The sequence below is a fragment of the Phoxinus phoxinus genome (assembly GCF_949152265.1).
Source record: "Phoxinus phoxinus genome assembly, chromosome: 25".
Classification (NCBI taxonomy): Eukaryota; Metazoa; Chordata; class Actinopteri; order Cypriniformes; family Leuciscidae; genus Phoxinus; species Phoxinus phoxinus.
In genome coordinates, this window is record NC_136900.1 from 11,037,198 (window position 1) to 11,057,316 (window position 20,119).

Here is a 20,119-nt window from a genome sequence, read left to right on the forward strand (position 1 = left end):
GATGTCATACAGCGATCGGTCTGCACAGCGCTGCTTCAAGTCGAACACACCTTAAATCTGCAGTGGTCAGGTGGTTCAAGTCATAGCTCTCAGAAAATTACGAGTTTACACATTGTAATTACAAGTTCTACAAGCATGTGAAGGCTTTTTACAGTTCAGAATCGTTACAGTAATTACTAGATCTAGATGGCATAAACAGATTATATTCTGCATGTAATTGGATTGGGCGTTGATGCCTAAACTATTAAAGATTCTTGTAATACTATGTTACATAGGTATTAACATATAATATACACAATAATTTAGACCAGTGGTGTGCACAGACCTCCTCAGGGACAGGGGCGGAGGGATCAAAAAGGGCACTACATTTTTTTTTCTCCACAAAATGCTTCCGCCAAAAACTTTTTTTATATAATATTTGTTTGTATTATTATTGTTAGTGGCAGTGGTGTGTAAATGTATTATTATTTATTATACTATTTATAATAATAACAATTATTATTTACAATTATCAGAAAGGGGCACAATACATTTTGAGACAAAAGGGGCAGGGGCTTGAGCCCCCCCCGGCTTAAAAATATTAAAACTCATCAAAACTTAATTGAAAACTTCAATCATAAAATGGCAAATCAGTACTGTACACTGTATAAATATATGAAAGCTTGTTTTTATAACATTGAATATATTTCAAATGACAATACTGATTACCAGTTTTTACATCCAACTACTGCATATAAAATATTTAAGATAGTCCTAAAGATCAAGAAAAGTGTTTGTGGAAAAATATTTTCAAACATACAAGAAGCCTTATTAATATGCTTTACAGCAATATTTCATTCAAACACCGTCAAGATAGCAGACACATTTGAGATATATAACAACTGATGTCCTAAACATTACAAACCCACTTTAGCCCCAAAACACATTGTAATAAACATGCAAATACAGTGAAATGAGTTTAAAATTCATCTCTTAAGTGAAATCCTTTACAGTGATACAAGAAGTGTAAACAATCATCCCAGAAAACGTGACCAAATAAATATAATCCAAGGCTTTATTTCGAAATTGATTCTCCAGTATCTGTCCCGGATCCGTGATGACATCACTGGTGTGTTTTTACACCTGTGTCAGGAAGCTCAGGTTGAGGCTGCTGGGGAGCTGGATGGTCTCGAGGGCCACAGATGAAGGGTTGAAGGGGAAAGTGACTGAGAAAATGATCTTAGCGTCCATCAGTAACTGAGAAGACTCCTTACGATCCTTTAATAAATTCTGTGGAGTGGAGGGAGACGTGTTTAACCATGAAAAAAGAAAATACAACAATATCTGCTTTAAAATACATTTAAAAACATTGAAAAAAGGACTCACCTGTACAGACTTTATGAACGATATAGACACTCTCTCCTCAAACTCATTCACTGGTGTGTACAAGCTGAGGATTTTCACAATCTGTCCCGGAGAGACACAGACAGCACATCAGAACTCAACTCACGGTTTCATTTGAAAGGCTCCATTCACCTCACTCACTCACTCACACACACACACACCTGTTGGGTGGTGAGAGCTGTGCACATGGTGCAGATGGCGTCTGCGTCGTCCTGGCTCTTCTTCTTGATCTGCAGAAGCTGAGCCGCCTGAATCAGAGGCTCCAGAGACTCACGGGCTCCACTGCCATGAAGATCTTTATCCAGCAACCACTCCTCCAGCTGACACACATTATACCTGATGGGAGGGGGGAAATAATACATCAAAAATGTTAAATGTTTGACATATTAAATAAATACACCAGAGAAATGCGGTTGTATTTTTCATATTTCATATATACTTTTACAATAAAATTACAATATACACAATAAAAATTATAAACAATGAGTAAAATGAAGAAATGCAAAATGAATAGGAAAACTACTAAATTACATTACAGCATTTCAGAATAACTGTAAACATTTTTAAAGTCAATGGAAAACAAACCTTCTCATTTTGTTATGCCAGCATGATCTAATAATGGTTTGTTAAATCTTAATAATTTCAAAATAAAAGTTATATACACAAACTAAATTATACAGACATATACATATTCTACACTGTGGTATAAATCTGATTTTTTAAAATTATTATGACAATTTTTCAAAACTTGACTGAACAAGTTCTAGTGGCCTCTAGTGGTCAATATAATTGACCCCATTTGATACATTTACTTTAGGTCAAAATAGGGTCGGCAAAATAAGAATACAAGATTGCTGTTATTGTTACACTCTAAATGTAGGCTATTCTCATGTACCTGATCTGCAGGCCTTTACTCCAGGAGCACATGTCCTTGCGGAGCAGCAAGTTGTTTAGTGTGACGCAGCAGATGAGGTAGAACTGCTGTTTGATGACCCGTCGGACCAGCTCGGTGTCGTTGCCATGCTGGAGCAGCGTATAATAGAAAACATCCAGCTGTTTCAAAATGGACTCCAGCGAGTGGCCCCTGTCCTCGGGGAAACTGGACGTGCGCTTCCTCATTCCTGTGGGCTTCACACCCATCACTCCCTGAATGGTCTCCTGCTCCAACATGGCTGGTGCTGGGACGAGGAAAAGAGGGAATGATCAAGTAGAGAACGTATAATAAACATTAAAATCTTTATGATCAGAGCATGTAGAGTTACCAATCATGGGGTGAATAATGTTTTCTATGACCCTGATGAGCTGCTGGTAGATCTGGATGCCTAGATCGCTCAGAACCTGGCAGTACTCAGACAGGTCAAAGTTTGACAGACAGTGTTCGTTTTGCCGAGGGGTGTTGTGCTTTGTGTAGCCCTAAAAAAAGTCAGGAAGCAATTAAATATTAGGTCAGAATTCATATAGCAGTGAATAATTAAATGTATTAAAAAGAGAGAGAACAAAAATCACATGTATGTGAACGCACGGTTCCAAACCTTTACAACTAGCTTCAACAGAGGGCTAAATGTTTTTACAAAACTTTTAGCTTTATCTATTTATATATTGTTTGCATTTGAAGCTGTATCCTAAAAGCGAAAAACTAAAGTAAAATGTACAAGAAACAACATTGTGCCACACAAAAGTTACAGCTATAGTTAATTCCAATAGAGTCTGATGTTAGCATGTTGCTACGCTAATAACTCTAATAAAGCACAAACAAACACAAATAGCTATTAGACTTCTCAGAATAGAGTTAAAGACAGAACTAGTGTCCCAGCTAACATTCTGGCAAGGTTCTCTTAAAGATGAACAAACATTATTTCAGTAACATTAACTGAACATATGTTCAAAGTTATCTGGCCTTTAATAATGTTCTCAAAATGTTAACATAATGGAAAACATTCATGGAAAAACATTTCTAAAAGTTTTTTTTATTTTTTATGTTACTACTCGTTACAGTCAAAAGTCAAATTCCCATAATGTCTGCCAAATTATAAAATGGAAAGTTCCCTTATTTTTTTTGCTGCACATTTTGAACGAAATAAAGAAATAAAGTTTTTATTTAAACTTAATGGGAACGTTGGTAAAACGTTCATAGAATACAGGATATTTTTGTTTGCTAGGGTTATACCTAAATAACAGAAAAAAACAACAAAAAAACAGACTAATTAACAGACTACATTTCTTCTGAAGGTAAAAAAAAAAAAAAAGATATTAATGCTGCTACTGACTTTTTTAAACAATCTTCAAGCCTAAAATGCTTTTTTTTAGTTAGACAGCACAGTCGGATATGAAACACAGCCAGACATCATGCCTACCTCTTCTCCGCTGTACTGCTTCAGACAATGTAAGAAGCGACAGGTGTTTGCCAACCAGAAGGAAATTGTCTCAAATTCTCCCCGTTTCTGTAAAAACAGTCAGTTATTATTAAGTTTCACAGTATCATTTTTCAGATGTTTTCTTCAATCTGGACAATGTTTTTTCATGTAAATATGTTTCACGCTCATCTCCATGGATTAATATTCCTGCATTTTCTGTCTGTGAGAGTCTCACCTTCAGTACGCTCTTGATGGCGTTGATGGAGGAGTTCAGGAGGCTGGAGACCCGCTGGTCATCGTTGGCGTAGTCGGCGTGTCGCAGACACATGAAGAGAATGTAAGCAGGCAGGCCTGGGATCAGATTCACCGCCACACCTCGGGGTTTGAGCTCTGGTAGACAAACAGCATAAATCAAAAGACTGAAAATTACTCTTTCCAATGGAATAGAAAAAAACAGTCAAAGGCAAATCAATTTGGAGTCCATTTGTTCTTCCTTCCTTTTATCTTTGCATTGATAAAGCAAAAGAAAAAAAATGTTTTTTTTTAGTGTCTGTTGATATTCTACATGTTTATGATGTTCATATCACCTGTGATGAGTATCTTGAACAGTTTGTTCTCGTCTTCTTTCCTGTACTCCAGCATGCCTTGGAAATCCCTCTCTTTCCGCACGATACTGACCTGGCGACCGCTCTCGCCGACCACATTCTCTGGAGAGGACTGCTCGATATGAACACCTAATGCCACCAGAAAGAAAAAGAAGTGAATTACGGTTGGAGCAGCATTCCAGGATGATTTTATTGTGCAAAATATATATGTAGGCACAATCTGTCAACAGTAATTCATTTGTAGGCTCAATCTGTCTACAAAACTAATAGAATTTTTTAAGATGATAAAAAAACATCCTAATCAGTCCAATCTTTACAGATAGTATTGATATTATGCATTCAAAATGAACAATCTTTACCCTCAGGGTCCCCAAACTTTTTCATATATATTTTCAGGTGTTTCTTTAGTTTGCGGATCATTTTGTCCTGTTTTCCCGTCTGCTCCAAGATTTCCTATAATTGACAGAAATCATTTTAATACAGAAGAATATTTATTATGATCATCAATTGTTGTCAGTACATGTATATGTGTCAGTGTGAGTGTGTGCGCACCATGTTTTGTTGCGTGAGGCGACTGATCTCGTGCTGCAGGTTTGCTTGTATTCGAGCGTCGTGCGGAAGCTCCAAGCTGTCTGACATCATCTGCTGCTGCTGGCCAAGCTCCGCCTTTATCCGCTGAAGCTCCGCCCTCAAACCCTCCACCTCCTTCTCGTGGGACTGTCCCTGTGTCTGCAACTGTGATGCCAGAATCCTGCAGTGAAAGATGTATTTAAATATTACTCGAAAGATATACACTAAAAAAAACCCCACTAAAACAGTTCCTTTTACACAAATTATGTGTTTCCATCAATATCTAACAAAAATAATTGTTTTTAATTGTCATGCAGAGTTTATACAACTTTCCTTAATGGAGGTATTTAGCCCCTTTGTTTCTTCAATATGAAAAGCAATATAAAAATTTAAAAAAAGACTTTCTTGATGGTGTGCAGCATGTAGTGTGTTTGAGAAAGATTAAGTGTTTGTATATTAAATCTATTTTATTTCACCTGTTAGTTTCCTTCAGGCTCTCATAAGCCATCCAGAGCTCTCCATCCTCATTGAGCTCACGAAGGTCCAAAGTCGGGGACCTGAGAGAGAAAGAGTCATGAGTGACTTCCATTATAAGGAATCCTGCATGTTACAGTGTGAACATGGGGATAAATACAAATTTATGAAATATAAAGCGGATTTACCTGCTTGAGTCACCCGAATCTCCTTCACTTCCTGTTTCCTGAAAAGAAAGTATTTACTAACCAGATTTATCTGTCTTACATTTCGATATACGAGAGATGGCAAAAAAAAAAAAAAAAATTTAATAATGTAATATGCAATTTATTATTTTAATAATCTCACATATTATCTCTTAGATTTTCACATATGGAATGTCACCCTACCTTATGTTTAAATGCCTCCTGATTGACCAGCTGAGATCGCAGAATAAGCACCTCCTCCTTTCGCACCTCCAGCTCTTCATTGGTGGAGTTGAGCTGCTCGAGGACCACGTTATACGCCTGACCTCCAGGGGACGCCACCTTTGACCCCTTCCCCTTACTGAGAGACTGACGGAGATCCTGCAGATCTTTCTTGAGCTTCTTATTGTCAGAGTCCAGCTCCTGACGCTGAGAAGACCAGAACACACACTTGTATATGAAAGAGAAACCAAGAGTTTATTTGAGGAGCCAAAGTGTGGTAAAAAGATTTTGTACCTTCAAAGCCTCATAGTCTCTCTCAGCCCCTAATACTCTCTGACAATCTTCCAGTTCCTTAAAATGCAGAGAAAGAGCATGCATAACTTACAGTACATGATGACAGAATTTAATTTTTGAGATGAATTGGGCCATTCTGAAATATATAACACTAATTACTTTAGTTCGCTCCAGTTGTAGCTGCTCTTCTTTGGTGTCCATCTCACTCTGCAGGTCCATGTTCTCCTTCTCCAGTTCAGTGACTCTCCTCTGCAGCTTCATCAGGAGAGACACATCAGATGCCGTCTGCACAGCGTCCTAGACACAAACACATCCATTATATTCTATCCTGAGTCCTGACAGAAGAAAACTAGAGGAAACAGCCGTTCGAAACTGACCTCTCTTTCCAGAGAGCTGACCTCTGACCCTGTGAGCACAGAGCTGTGGATGCTCTCTGATTGGCTGCTGCTGTAGTCAGAGTCGAATCTGTTATGAGATCTGTTATGATCCTGTTTTAAAAGATTGGGAACACAAAAATGGTTTATAATATTGAAAATGTTACCAACTATATCATTATTTAATTTCACAATTGTGATCTCATGTTTGTATAAGTAGAATGAAATATCTTACCAAAGCCGCCTCTCTTTCTGATCTCAGATCAGCGTAGCGCTCCTCCAGTTTCAGGTGTTCGGTCAGGAGGTTCTGGTAACGGAATCGCTCCTCGTTCAGATGTGCTTGCAGGTGCTCAGTGGACTCCTGTTGGGTCGACTCTGGAATTTCTGTTCAAGATAAAAGCAGAAGGAATGAAAAACTATTTGTTTATTAAACCCCCTTCCTGACTCCACCTATTGTGCTTTGTGAACCGTGACTAGTGCATCTGCTAACCTATTCTGTAGAGTAACTGCCATTGAGATGAATATGAATGCTAATGATTCATTTTCTCTTTTTCATATTACAGACAATATTATAGTCATTAAAATACAAAAATAAGAGTTGGAGCTTTCCCCCATCAAGCCAAAACAACATGACCTCACCTCTTATCTGCTGCTCCTGGTCCTGGATCAGTCTGTTCATCTCATCTTTCTCACTCTTCAGCAGTGTGTTCTTCTCATTGAGATCAGCGACCATCTGCAGATATCATATATGGCTAAGTATGCATACTTTTTATACAAAATATAACGTCCTTTTCTGACCTTTACAAGTGGTGTTCAAAATTCAGCTTTCATTATGTACCATGGTAATATTGTATTACAATATTTGTGTACATGCATCATAGTGTATTCAATAGTGTATGAACATGATAATCATTCAATAACATGGTAGATCAGAGTCTCATGGTATTACCATCTGATACAATCACTGTAATACCACAACATTACATGTTACATACTGTATATACATTAATGTTCAAAAGTTTAGGGTCAGTTAGATTTTTGAATAGTATTTGAAATATTATTACAATTCAAAATAAGTGTTTTCAATTGTAATATAATTTAAAGTGTAATGTATTGCTGTGATCATTATTCCTCCAGTCTTCAGTGTCACATGATCCTTCATGATTTGCTCAGGAAACATTTATGTTGAAAACAGTTGTGCTGCTGAATATTTTTGTGGAAACCATGACACATAAAACATTATTTATTTGAACTAGAATTAATTTGTAACATTATAAATGTGTTTATTGTTAAATGTGATCAATTAAATGTGTCCTTGCTGAATAAATTTTTTTAACTGTGACCCCAAACTTTTGAACAGTAGTGTATATTATATTATATTATATTATATGTCATGGTTGATAAATTACAATATTAAAAATCTACTATTAAAATACTATTTTGTCTAAATAAATAATAATTTTGAGAACAAATAAACATCTCCTTTTTACCTCTTTGCTCTTCTCCAGCTCCTGACGGACCAATGCCAGCTCCTCCTGTAACGATGTCACCAGGTCTCCACGGTGACGGGCCTCCTCTTCCACCTCCTGAAGAGTTTTGAGCTGCATGTGTAACTTCTCTATATCAGCAGCACTGTGGCTCTCTAGTCCACTCATTCGCTCAGAAAGCTCTCGGTTCTCCTTATGCTGAAGACACATGAGAAAACATTATTAATCAAACATGGATTCGTCCTTTGACATCAGTGCAACTGTCCTGAGAATAAAACAACGATGAAGGACACCTGCTCATCCAGTTTCCTCTGCAGCTGCATGATCTTGTTCTCCATGCCGACATTGAGCGTCTTGAAGTGCTCGACCGATCTGGCCTCAATCTTGAGTTTCTTGAGCTCTCGACGGGCCAGCATCCTGCGCACGCAACACTGCAGATACACCACGGCCCGCTTGATGCGACGGAAACGCCAGCGGGCCAGGAAGCCACGCACCCAGCGCTGGATCAGCAAAGCCTTGCGCTCAAACACCAACTGTGCAAGAAAACAAGATTACAAGGTTTCATCCCCAATCCAACATGAAACGGCATTCACAACCCGTTCTACTTCCGTAATGCAACATATTCCTGATTTAAACAGCAGAAAATGTAGGATGAACTTAATTGAGAGACTAAAATGGTGCTGGTTATAAATAAGGTCAACGGACTCCATGCCGACTTTTGTAAAGTAAAAAAGACATTAAATCAACAGAAAACAAATGATTTCTTGCCTGGAAATCGAATTCACTATTGCCATTTTCACATCAATTCAATTAGTGTTGAAGGAAATCTGGTAGATAATAAATTAAAAACTATACTATTATTTATTCTGAAATAGAATAATGGTGTATGACATCATATCCTGTTGCATATGTGTTGTGTGAAAATATTTTGAGTGTGACCGCACCTTTCAATGAATGAGAATAAGCAACTCTGTACTAAGAAATAACTGTTACTCATTCCTGAAAGCAGTTTTCTTTTTCCTCTGCTATACTACACCTCAATAAAACGTTACTGGCCTCGTACCCGTTTGTACTCCAGTCTGGCGGTATATCCGCGCAGTAACCTCTGAATGAGAACCGCTGCTGTTCTCTGTCGCAGATACTGCCGTCTCGCCGCCCACATGCGTGTGTTTTTCTGAAAGATCACTGCGGCCCGTGTCCTTCTCAGGTTATTGCACAGGCTAATCGAGGGCAGATCAAACACACACTGTTGGTTTAGTCTCCAGCCAGCAACTGATAGACATTAAGTCTTCAGTAATAAATATAAACAGTCTTCCTTTACACGACTCATTTCACAAAGTAAATCTACAAAATTTGCAAGCGTCCCCCACCATCGAGCCTGGTGTCCTCTCGTGTATCTCTGCAAGGTAATGGTCGCCTGGCGAATACGCAGGTATTTCTTGCGGGCCAGCCAGCAGCGGATGGTTTTTTGGATGTGGATGCAAGCCGTACGGAGTTTGTCCGCCCTCAGCTTTTCCAGGTAAGCCACCTGTCCGGCCCGGAAGAAAATCTTTGTTTTTCCGAACTGGTATTTATCTTTGTTCTGTAGAGAGGGAATGGAGTAACATTAGACTGTTTAAAAATAAACATCTTAAACCAACCTAAGCTGGTTTGTAGATGTCCGAGCAGGGTCAGAATGGGCTTTTCCCTGGTTTGAGATGGGTTTTGGGCACTTTTTGGGTGGGAGATCAGCTTAAACCAGCTTAGACCATGTGCTCTTTGTATAGAGAAAGAACTAAGAATGCTACTTATTTTTACAAAGACAAGTGTAATACCTGCACAAGCCGTTCTAGGACATTCTGGCAGGTCAACTTCCTGTCTGAGAGGATATCTTTCTTCCTCATTAGAACACGATAGCGACTGAAGAACTCTTGATAAGTCCACCTGACCAGAGGGAGTTAAAGCAGTATTAAAACACAAACACAGATCAGTTAAGGCATCCGAATATTTAAAGCTGGGTTAGTAGAATTACAGTTTATGTAAATCTAAAGCAGTTTTAAACTTAGACACAATAAGTTTTACTGATTTCCAAATTTGCTATTAGTTCACCATTTCAAAAACTTTCAAGATTGGTGCTTCTAAATTAGTCACATCTGATTGGTTCCCTTGAGTTAATCACAACCAATCAGATTCCAAGCAGAACGGACACTAGTAAGAAGTGTCCAATTAAAACATGCTCCTGAAATTAACACATGTTTTGTTGATCCTGGAACAACATTCCTGTCTGAAAATTAAGCACTAACCCTATCCCTAAACCTAAGCCAAACCATAACTTCTCCCTAAAATCAGAGAGAAACCTAACCCTGGTTGTAAGCCTAAACTTGACATAGACTGTAATCTGATTGGTTGATTGGAATGTTGTTCCTGGATCCACATCTTCATTGATCCTGGAACAACATTCATTCGTTGTACTCGGTGAAATCACGTTCACCCTAGTAAGACATGTCAGTCACTGGATTAGCACCTGGAAGGGAAGCCTTTGGCTGAGATCCGAATGGTCTCGAGGACTCCACACGCTCTGAGCTGCTGAACGGCTCGATGAGGGTCCATTCTAGAGACAGAAAGAGAAGAAACTCGAATGACCCGTATTACATAATGGTGGATTATCTCTGAACTCAGCTTACTGACATGAAGGGGGCTTTAAGGTCATTTGGCTTGATGCAGCGCACGTAGTGTGGGGTGGTGGCGTTCAGCGTGTCCATGAGCAGGTGCAGAGAGTTCCGGAACTGAAAACATCAAACAAATGACACTTGTTTTCTATATGGGTGGATAAGATTTGTTCCAATAGAGCATAAGTGCTTTTTCTGGAAGTAATTTTCCAATACATGTGACTTTGTCCTTTTCACCATTCATAAAGAACAAGACATCTTTTATAAGACAATGAACTACAACAATACTTTTAATACCAAACAATACTTTCAAAGGTTATGGGCCTTTACTATTTTTATGTTTTTGAAAGAAGTCACTTATGCTCCCCAAAGCTGTATTTATTTGATCAAGAATAAAGTAAAACGAGTATAATATTGTGAAATGTTTCTATTTGAATGTATTTTAAAGTGTAATTTATTCCTGTGAAACAAAGCTGAATTTTCAGCATCATTACTCCAGTCTTCAGTGTCACTTCAGAAATCATTTTAATCATTATTTTTGTGGAAACCATGATTAATTTTTTAGGACTCTTTGATGAATAAAAAGTTTAAAAGAACAGCATGTGTGAACAAAAGTTTTTACTGTCACTTTTGATTGATTTAAAGGGATAGTTCACCCAAAAATGTACATTGTCATCATTTACTCACCCTGAAATTGTTCCAAACCTGTATACATTTCTTTGTTTTTCTGAATACAAAAGAAGATATTTTAAAGAATGTTTGTAACCAAACAGTTGGTCCCCATTAACTTCCATAGTGGTTTTTTTTTTACTATGGAAGTCAATAGTGCCCATCAACTCTTTGGATACCAACATTCTTCAAAATATCTTCCTTTGTGTTCAGCAGAACAAAGAAATGTATACATATTACATACATTTTCATTTTTTGGTGAACTATCCCTTTAATGAAACCTTGCTAAATAAAAATATTAACTAAAAAAAATAATCATACTGACCCCAAACTTTTGAAGGGTAATATACTGTATATCTAAGTGAATTAATATGAATGATAACAGTGATAGATTGTGGCTTTTTTTTATCAACTAACCTGCAGTCCAACCGATTTCTTGTGCTCCCTAAAAGACTGAGTGGACCGCCCAATCTTTGCTCGACCAGATGGTGCTGTGGTGCTCTGGGCTGCAGGTGTTTCCTCATCCTGGAAGAGCTCGACCAGCAAGGCGAACTGTGAGGAAACCAGAGAGCCTTTATAACAAAGATCGATATGCAGAACACTTTACTTGTGACGATTACACTCTAGATTAGTGGTTCTCAATGGCTTATTTGCATTTAACACTCTTAAATCACCCATGTTCGGTTGCAACCCTCCAGTTGAGAACCACAGATCTAGGAATCCAAAAGCATGATGTTTATGAACCGAACAGCAGGTGGCGATACTTCTCCAAAGCCATGTTGAATCATAACTCTATTTTAAGTCACTGAGTAACATTTCGCAAGCAGAAACATGTTCCTGTGGAGCACTAGAAGCTGAATTTCTCTGCCAGAAAATTGCTTCGTGAGCTATGTGAAGGTAAACACACCTTGCTAGCCTTCAGCACATTAATTTGTTCTTCATTGACTGTGTCTTTATTTTTCTCCAGAAATCCATCACACTGGTATTCAACCTAAAAGAGATATAGAGAGATAAAAATGGGATTGGGAATTCCTATATGAACACATAATAGCTACAGATTTTTCTTCATGTACCTTGTCTGCAAAGTGCAGTATGATGAAAGCTGTGTTAGACATGCGCGGCTTCTCAAAGTGAGAGCTTTTCTTTAGGTGAGTGTTGTACAGCTTTTGCGCCCACGATTCATCTGAACCTTTTGGCATCTGGATGCATCAAATTAAGTCATTTAAGAAGTTAATCACAAAAAAAGATGATAATTCTCTAACAATTATGCTTTAATAGTGTTCTTTACAGTGCATTCTTCGTCTAGAAGATCTAGCAAGCCCATCTTGGCCTCGATCAGGTTGATGCAGGGCTGGTTGTCGTAGAAATCGATGAGCGTCCATGGTATCTGCTCCTTCATGTACTCCTCCTGCTCCAGTTTGAACACGTGCTGGAGGGGAAATGCTTTCTGTGAGTCGTGATGTGCTTGGACATGACTGATTATTTCGTGAATGCTGGAGCAGCTGACGCATGTTTAATAAACGCTGACCATGTTAAACTGCTGCTGGAGCTTCTCATTGGCGTAATTGATGCAGAACTGCTCGAAGCTGTTCACCTCGAACGTCTCAAACCTGGGCACAACACGACGTCATTTTCCTGGAACTGTATTTTTATCAATAAAGTATGAAGAAGCAGCTCACCCACCCATAGATGTCTAGGACACCGATGAACGAGTGCGGTTTGGAGGAAGTGCTCAGAGATTTGTTGACCTGGACGACGATCCAGGAGAAGAGCTTGGCATAAATGTGTTTCGAGAGAGCGTCGCGGCCGTTCACGGCCTCCAAACGGGTAACGGGCTTGTTTAGGGTTTCTGTGGCAGTCTTGAGTTTTTTATGGCACAACCAGTGAGCCATGGACTCGTACGAAACCTCAGTGAGGTCACAAAACACTGCCAGGTGGCCGTTTTCATCCTGGACACAATGCAAACAATATAATGTGGAATCGACATGGGAAAATGCATTTGCATTTAGTCATTAGGCAGATGCTTTTGTCCAGAGCAACTCTGCAAAATGTGAATTTAAGCAATCATTTATTCTTGCATTCTCACGGCGACTCACAGAGATGGCGCAGCTAGAAGATCCTCTCTCCTTCACTTCTACATTTCCCAGATGAAGAATGGCTGACAGGATTTGGAACAGACCCATTTGGTGTGCCTCAGTAATTCCTGGAATCAGCAGATACTGGCACGTTTGTGGTTGAATGACTAAACTAAGAGTATGTGAAGAACCATTAAACAGGCTCACATCATGATGAATCTAATTATCCTTGATCTTTTCAGGTAAAAGAGCTTCATGAACATACTGTAATTTAAAGGAACACTCCACTTTTTTTGGAAATAGGACTCTTTTTTAGACTCTTCTGTAGTTACATCCTGTACTAAGACCGACAGAAAATATCATTGCGCTGATGGTACGGCAGCACAGTTCCTTGATTATTACGCAGGATTGAGAGTATAGTTCTTAGTCATATTGGCCTAGAAAATCGCAACTATTCATTTTCTGTCTGTCTTAGTACACGAAGTAACTACAGAAGAGTCAAGTTTTAAATAGGAAAAATATCGAAACTCTTTGGTCATTTTTTTAAGAGAGATGCTAACGGTCTAATCAGATTCAATGATCTATGCTAAGCTATGCTAAAAGTGCTACCGCCAGACCCGGAGATCGGCTGAATGGATTCGAAAATGGTAAAACCAATGGAGCCAACTGTTTAACTCTAGGGGAGTTGGAAAATGAGCCTATTTCCAAAAAAAGTGGAGTGTTTCTTTAAAATTAAAAAAGGATAAACTCAAATAACTAAAAACAAATGTACATTAAAATGGAAAAATAACTAAATCAAATTACATAAATTATGTAAAACATTTAAATAAAAGATGTGATCCTTTTTACCAATCTAATAATAAGTCAAAACTATAAAAGTGAGACATATGGGATCCTGGTGTATAAAACACCATATGGCACATGGAAAGGTAAAACATTCATACCCAGCAGTGAAAAGGCTTTCCTTGTGGCCTGCATCTCCTTCAGGTCATTCACTCCCTCGATGACGGGACTTCTGCCTTGGTTAGTGTAGGGAAAGTCATCAGCGCTACCTTAAGAGAAAGACTGGTTACTGAAGAAAAGAAGTCCACCCTGAGGGGAAGTGATGAACAGATGAAAAGATTCACTTTCTAACTACCAAATATCAGCTGTCGGTTGACTTAAAGGCTATACAGCCCAGTCATATGAAGATACTATGCTTTACTTGACTGTTATCTATAAACAAGCCAGAATGGGTATCACATTACCTAACTTCAGAGGTTCAAACTCAGGTAAATGAGCGCAGGCACAGAGCTGATAGAAGATGTGATAGTTTCTCTCCTCACTCGCCTAAAACAGGAAACAAAGACTGATCCCTTTAGTCAAATGACATTCCCACATAAATACATTAAACATATGTTTATTGGGTATATATGATATTCATTTGATATTAAAGTGGTTCTATTATGCCATTCTAAGGGTTTCTAATTGTGATTTGGATTCTCCTGCAAAAGGTTTACATGCATCCAAGGTAAAAAAAAAAATATATATATATATACATTTTCTCATTATCTACAGTGTCTGAAAGCGTTAAATCAAGGATTCAGTCTCTCTAAACCCCTCCATTCCCAGAGTCTACTCTCTGATTGGTTAGATGGCCCAGACCGTTGTGATTGGACAACAGCTTACAATGCGTGTCAGAAACTAAACGGCCATAAGCATATCTGAACTTCAGCTCCGGATCTTCCTCAGAACTTGTAGACAGTTGAGACACTTGCTTGCTATGATACAGAATATCCGCAAAAGTGTTACTAGTATCTCATTTCACACATATTTTGTTTCTGTGTTGATATTCTATATTAAAAAGCCGACACAATGTAACATATTTTCTCTGGCTCTTATTTTAAATAATTTTGTTCCGTTATTATGCTTGTTGTTATCTGTTGCCGTTGTCCAAGCTAAATGTGATGGTTGGTCAGTGTGGTATTAGTCCCGCCCCTCCTCCACTGTGATTGGACGGCTGGGTAAAAAGTGACAGTGATGAGTGCTGCGTTTTACCCAAAGTTGAACATTCTTCAACTCTCGGTGACCTGTACAAAATGGCGAGCGCTCAGCGCTTCAGCGTGAAAAAAGAAACGCTCATGGCATTTTAAAAATGCAGCACTCCTATTGAAAACATTTGAAAAAATATGCCAGCCGCGTGAAAAAACGCTTTGACATGGCCTAATGATGCCGCCAGTTTTATCGTATCAATTCAAACTTGAGTCCTCGTCCTTTGGAAGTGCAGCAAAGTGGATTCGCAGCGCAGAAAACAGCATCTTCTCATCTTCTTGACATGTCGACAACACGAACCAAACTCTTCAAGGCCTCAGCCACAACTACAGTGTTTGAGGGCGGAGCGAAGTAGACGTTGTTCACAGGCAGCCAATGAAGACCATAGGCTAGCATTATGCAAATTTGTTATGAACCTACGTAGGTTCTTGCAGGAAGTAAGACTGGAATTACAGACATCTCATTTCAGGCAATTCAGAATAGCTTCTTTCTTTTGGGAGACAATAACTCCATTCATCTGCACTTTGATATTGAATCTTTGCAGAGCTTTTACATTCACAAACATCTTTATTACACACTACATGAAAGATGAAATTAAAAAAAACATAATAATGGCACTTTAAAGCTACCAAGTTTTATATTACTGAAATTACTGATGACTTATGGGTCATTCAAACTCTTTAAATCAGTATATTGTAGAGACGAATGAATATAAAACTAACCTGGAACACCACTCTAGACTTTTCCAGAAGGTACGTCCTCATGTTGGCTCCTATGATGTTGTGTTTCCTGTCAAATCCAATCTCAATGTACTTCCCGAAGCGACTACTGTTGTCGTTTCTCGTCGTCTTGGCATTTCCTATAGCCTACACACAGATGAAAACCTCAATATGACAGTTTCTTGGAATAGATCTGTTTGATGTCTAGGGAGTTTTTACAGACTAGCTAGTAAAAGTTAGGTATCTAACCGCAGTCATACCTCCATGATAGGACTGGACGCCAGCACTTTTTTCTCCACGCTGGACTCATCAGAGGATCCACTGACTGTAGCAAAGTAACGCATGGCATATTTGGCAGACACGGTCTTCCCCGCACCAGATTCTCCACTCACGATGATGGACTGATTCTTCTCGTCTCTTACAGGAGGACGTGGAGGAGAGATAGCATTGTCACTGCCTATCGACATATTCTTAGACATGCTATTTCTATTGCGATGAGGTGTGTGCACATACCTGGCCATCTGTTTATAGGCCTCTTCTGATACAGCGAAGATGTGAGGGTCCATATCACCCATGTTCTGCCCACTGTAGGCATTGATGATGTCGGATCCATAGATCGGAAGACTTTCATATGGATTGATGGCAACCAGGATGATCCCTGTTATAATTTTAAAAACAAATAACTTGATTTGTCAAACTTTTTTAGTTCTGGGTCAAAGATCAGACTGAATTGTAATGCTTTTTTGTGCAATTTTTTGCATTTTTATTTTTTTTACTTTGCATACTGTATGCAAAACAGTCTAATCTAAGAACAGGAGTCCATAACTCAAAGTCTAATGAGCTGTGCAGTGCATATGACAAGCTCTGCTAGGTCATGTTTTATGGTTCATATTCACTAGTAATATCTGCTGCTCATGGAAGTTCCAAAGTCTACAGGGTTTTTTATTTAATTACATAAAAATACAAAGAAAATCTAAAATATTTTTTTTTATGTGAAACTATCAGACTATATTGAACAGACCATCCTGAGACATACATATTTCAAAAAGACATTCAATTAAATGGGAAAGTCTGAGTTTATTTTATCTAGAAAGCAATGTCATGGCCAGGTGAGGTGTCATTTTTCATTACCGCAGTAGGTGTAGATAAGCTTGGAGTCTGTGAATCGGACCCGCAGGTTGAGCAACACGGCCGGTTCATGGAGGTAACTGAGAGCCGTGAGGTCGTTCTCGCCCACCAGGATGTCCGGGTTACGAAGATGAGGCAAAACGCCAGTCTTCGGGTCCAGCTTGTACTCGCACTCCTATGAAAAGACACTACAGTTCAGCTGAAGCTCATCAGGAGAACTATAAATGCTCTTAAAAGGAAATCTATTGCCTTTCAGAGGTGCAAAGAGTACCTGAAAACCATAGTTGAGTAAAAGTACAGATACATTACAGCAAAAATGACAAGTTACAAGTCACCAATTCCAATACCACTCGAGTAAAAGTCTTCGATGATCTGATTTTAACAGCACTTAAGTATTTTACTCGTACTGAATGCTCAAAGATGCACCAGTCCTCAACACATGCCAGTGAAAACATTGAGTTGTGAGGAGAGCAATCACGTGTTTATTTTCTAAAGTCAAGGTTAAACTGAACACCTCAATATTGCAGTAAATCAAGGTCGATAAACCGCCTCTTAGACGTCTACAAACACTCAAGTCTCAGTTACGCTCAAGTGCACTAAAAGGGCTTAAGTAAACCAATATCCTTCAAATGGTCTCTTCAGTACACTGGATAAGTAAAATAATGTTAAGTAAAATGAAATAGTTAAAGCCTACTTGCACTGGACTGGTTTCAACTGTAGCCATGTCCTCTTATCATAAATGAAACACTTGCAATTCAACAACTAACCTCCAAATGCACTCACATTCGCATAAAGTAATTGTTGACTAGTTTGGATGTGTAAAGGCAAAATGCCAAAAATGTAGTACCTTCAATGCCCTGTAGATGGCGATATCACTTTTGTAGCAGAAATAAACAGCTGCAGAAAAAGTTAGTTGCCATGCAAATTTTAACAAGTAATTACATTACTCATCACAAATGTATTGGGTTAAAGAGTAGAGTACATATACTTGTTCAAAAATATAGTCAAGTAGAGAGTAAAAGTTGCTCATATCTTTGATAGTCAAAAAGATATTTAGGTACTGTAACTAATTACATTTACTTCCACTGTACATCCACTGTGAATGCAATTTTTGTTTGTTTTCGTCATAATCCACGGCATGTTGTCAGTAGAGCTGAGTCTTTTATTAAACTGATGTTCATCAGGTCATCTTGTACACACATGCAGCTTAAACGGCAGGATAAAACATGCAAACGCTTTTGCTATCAGTGACACACTTGCGGACAGGAGATATATTTACCTCAGGAAAACCACAAGCTAAGCCTAACAGATCATTTTCTTTGCCCTAGTGACATTACACAAATGATAACGTTACTAGTTGCCACCAGTGAAATAAATTGTGGGAACAGCAATGGGTGTAGTTACTGAAATATGCTGGTATTGGAACTCCACACCCATTATTTTTCCACACAACGTCCTGTTCACCACCAGTCTGACTCAACTTTGCCTCACACTTGACTCAATGCTGACTCAAGCAGCCCTAAACGCTGTAAACCACCTGATCTGGTCTAATTTGTATACTTTCCCTTCATAATACCCATGTTGGATGGGTAAACTAAATCAAAACATGGTTTCTCTACCATCAGATGAAGCATGTGGAAAACTTTTTAAAGACCAAGGCCTGGTTTCACAGACAAGGCTTAGATTAAACCATAATTAAGCCTTAGTTAACAAGGACATTTAAGTTGCTTTTATAAACGCGCCTTTAAAAAAAAAACAATGGCACTCACATATTTTAGGTTATGTTAACTTTCAGTTAAAACAGCTCAAACATGCATTTTAGTCTGGGAATAGACTTAAGCCTTGTCTGTGAAAGCAGGGGTTAGTGTTTGATGCTCTCACCGTCTCATCCTCCAGCTGCAGATGCAGGACGGTGTCTCCGGGCCTGTAGTCTCTGGTCAGCGCTGCTGATCTCCACACCTCTGTGGTGTCCGGGATCCAGACTCGAGCAAACTGCAGGAGGGGAACACCCAGTTAGTTTGAATAACAGTATTTATTTAATGCAATTTAAAGCAGATGCATCTTTTCTTCTAACTTCAATCAAGCATATAATTGTTTTATCAATGCATTCATATTTAAAACAAGAAATGCAATTTTAAATGTTGTAAAATGGACTGATTTACCTACAATTAGAGTGGCAACTCAGATTCATATATTATTTTTATTTACTACTATTATTATTATTATTATTTGCTTTTCTTTCAACTGTAATTAACCAAACCATGAGATTGTTTTATGAATGCATTGCTATTTAAAACAATAAAATATAATTAATATGTTCCGTTGTTCAGAGTTTGTTTTGGATACAATCTAATTCATGTTTTACAATAAAAAATATATTTAAAAAAAACTTAAATTCCAGTAAGCCCCAAACCAGGAAAAGTGCTCTATGATTAACTGTCTGGATGATATATTTCTCAGATGTTTCCATTACTCATATGTGAAATTAGTTTGAACTCATACCTTCGAGTAAAGCTCCGGCGCTGCCATTGAGCTCCGCCTGAAGTCCCGTTACTCCAGAAACATCACAACTCACTGCGTCTGCTACGATTTAGAAAACAGACATTGAGAAACGCCAAAGTTTCTGCAATCTCTTGGCTGGCGGTGTGGAAGAAGTGTGACAGCCGCCGGGGAAATACATTGAGTGGCACAGTTTAATAACTAACAGCTGTTCTTATGTGTCATGGAGAGTTATTCCACCAGGGGGCGCTTGGCGGCTCAAAACGGGGATTCATCCATTGAGCTGCATTCAAATCTCAGGGGGTTTGTCTCATTGGAAATGTGTGTACACAAAATAATGTAATCTTTTTATTATATTAATTATGAATATACAAATATCTGGGATACAAATGGAAAATTGAA

General features: G+C 38.5%; 1 protein-coding gene across 1 annotated transcript; it reads right to left on the reverse strand.

The window, feature by feature from the left end:
* Positions 1-651: 651 nt before the first annotated feature.
* On the reverse strand, positions 652-19,906 carry myo5ab (myosin VAb). Its single transcript, XM_079604314.1, has 40 exons — positions 19,721-19,906; positions 19,100-19,210; positions 17,222-17,393; positions 16,604-16,748; positions 16,351-16,507; positions 16,094-16,237; positions 14,588-14,669; positions 14,285-14,392; positions 13,362-13,468; positions 12,949-13,214; positions 12,794-12,875; positions 12,554-12,694; positions 12,339-12,464; positions 12,173-12,256; positions 11,683-11,817; positions 10,616-10,713; positions 10,452-10,538; positions 9,763-9,871; positions 9,319-9,530; positions 9,012-9,168; positions 8,242-8,481; positions 7,952-8,146; positions 7,101-7,194; positions 6,697-6,845; positions 6,465-6,575; positions 6,247-6,384; positions 6,088-6,144; positions 5,776-6,000; positions 5,575-5,612; positions 5,389-5,469; positions 4,895-5,093; positions 4,702-4,795; positions 4,325-4,471; positions 3,973-4,127; positions 3,738-3,824; positions 2,646-2,796; positions 2,279-2,561; positions 1,545-1,719; positions 1,366-1,446; positions 652-1,269 (listed from the first exon to the last, which is right to left on the reverse strand). The coding sequence occupies exons 1-40, from the start codon at positions 19,745-19,747 to the stop codon at positions 1,117-1,119; spliced, it is 5,403 nt and encodes a 1,800-aa protein (XP_079460440.1). The 5' UTR covers positions 19,748-19,906; the 3' UTR covers positions 652-1,116.
* Positions 19,907-20,119: the final 213 nt, after the last annotated feature.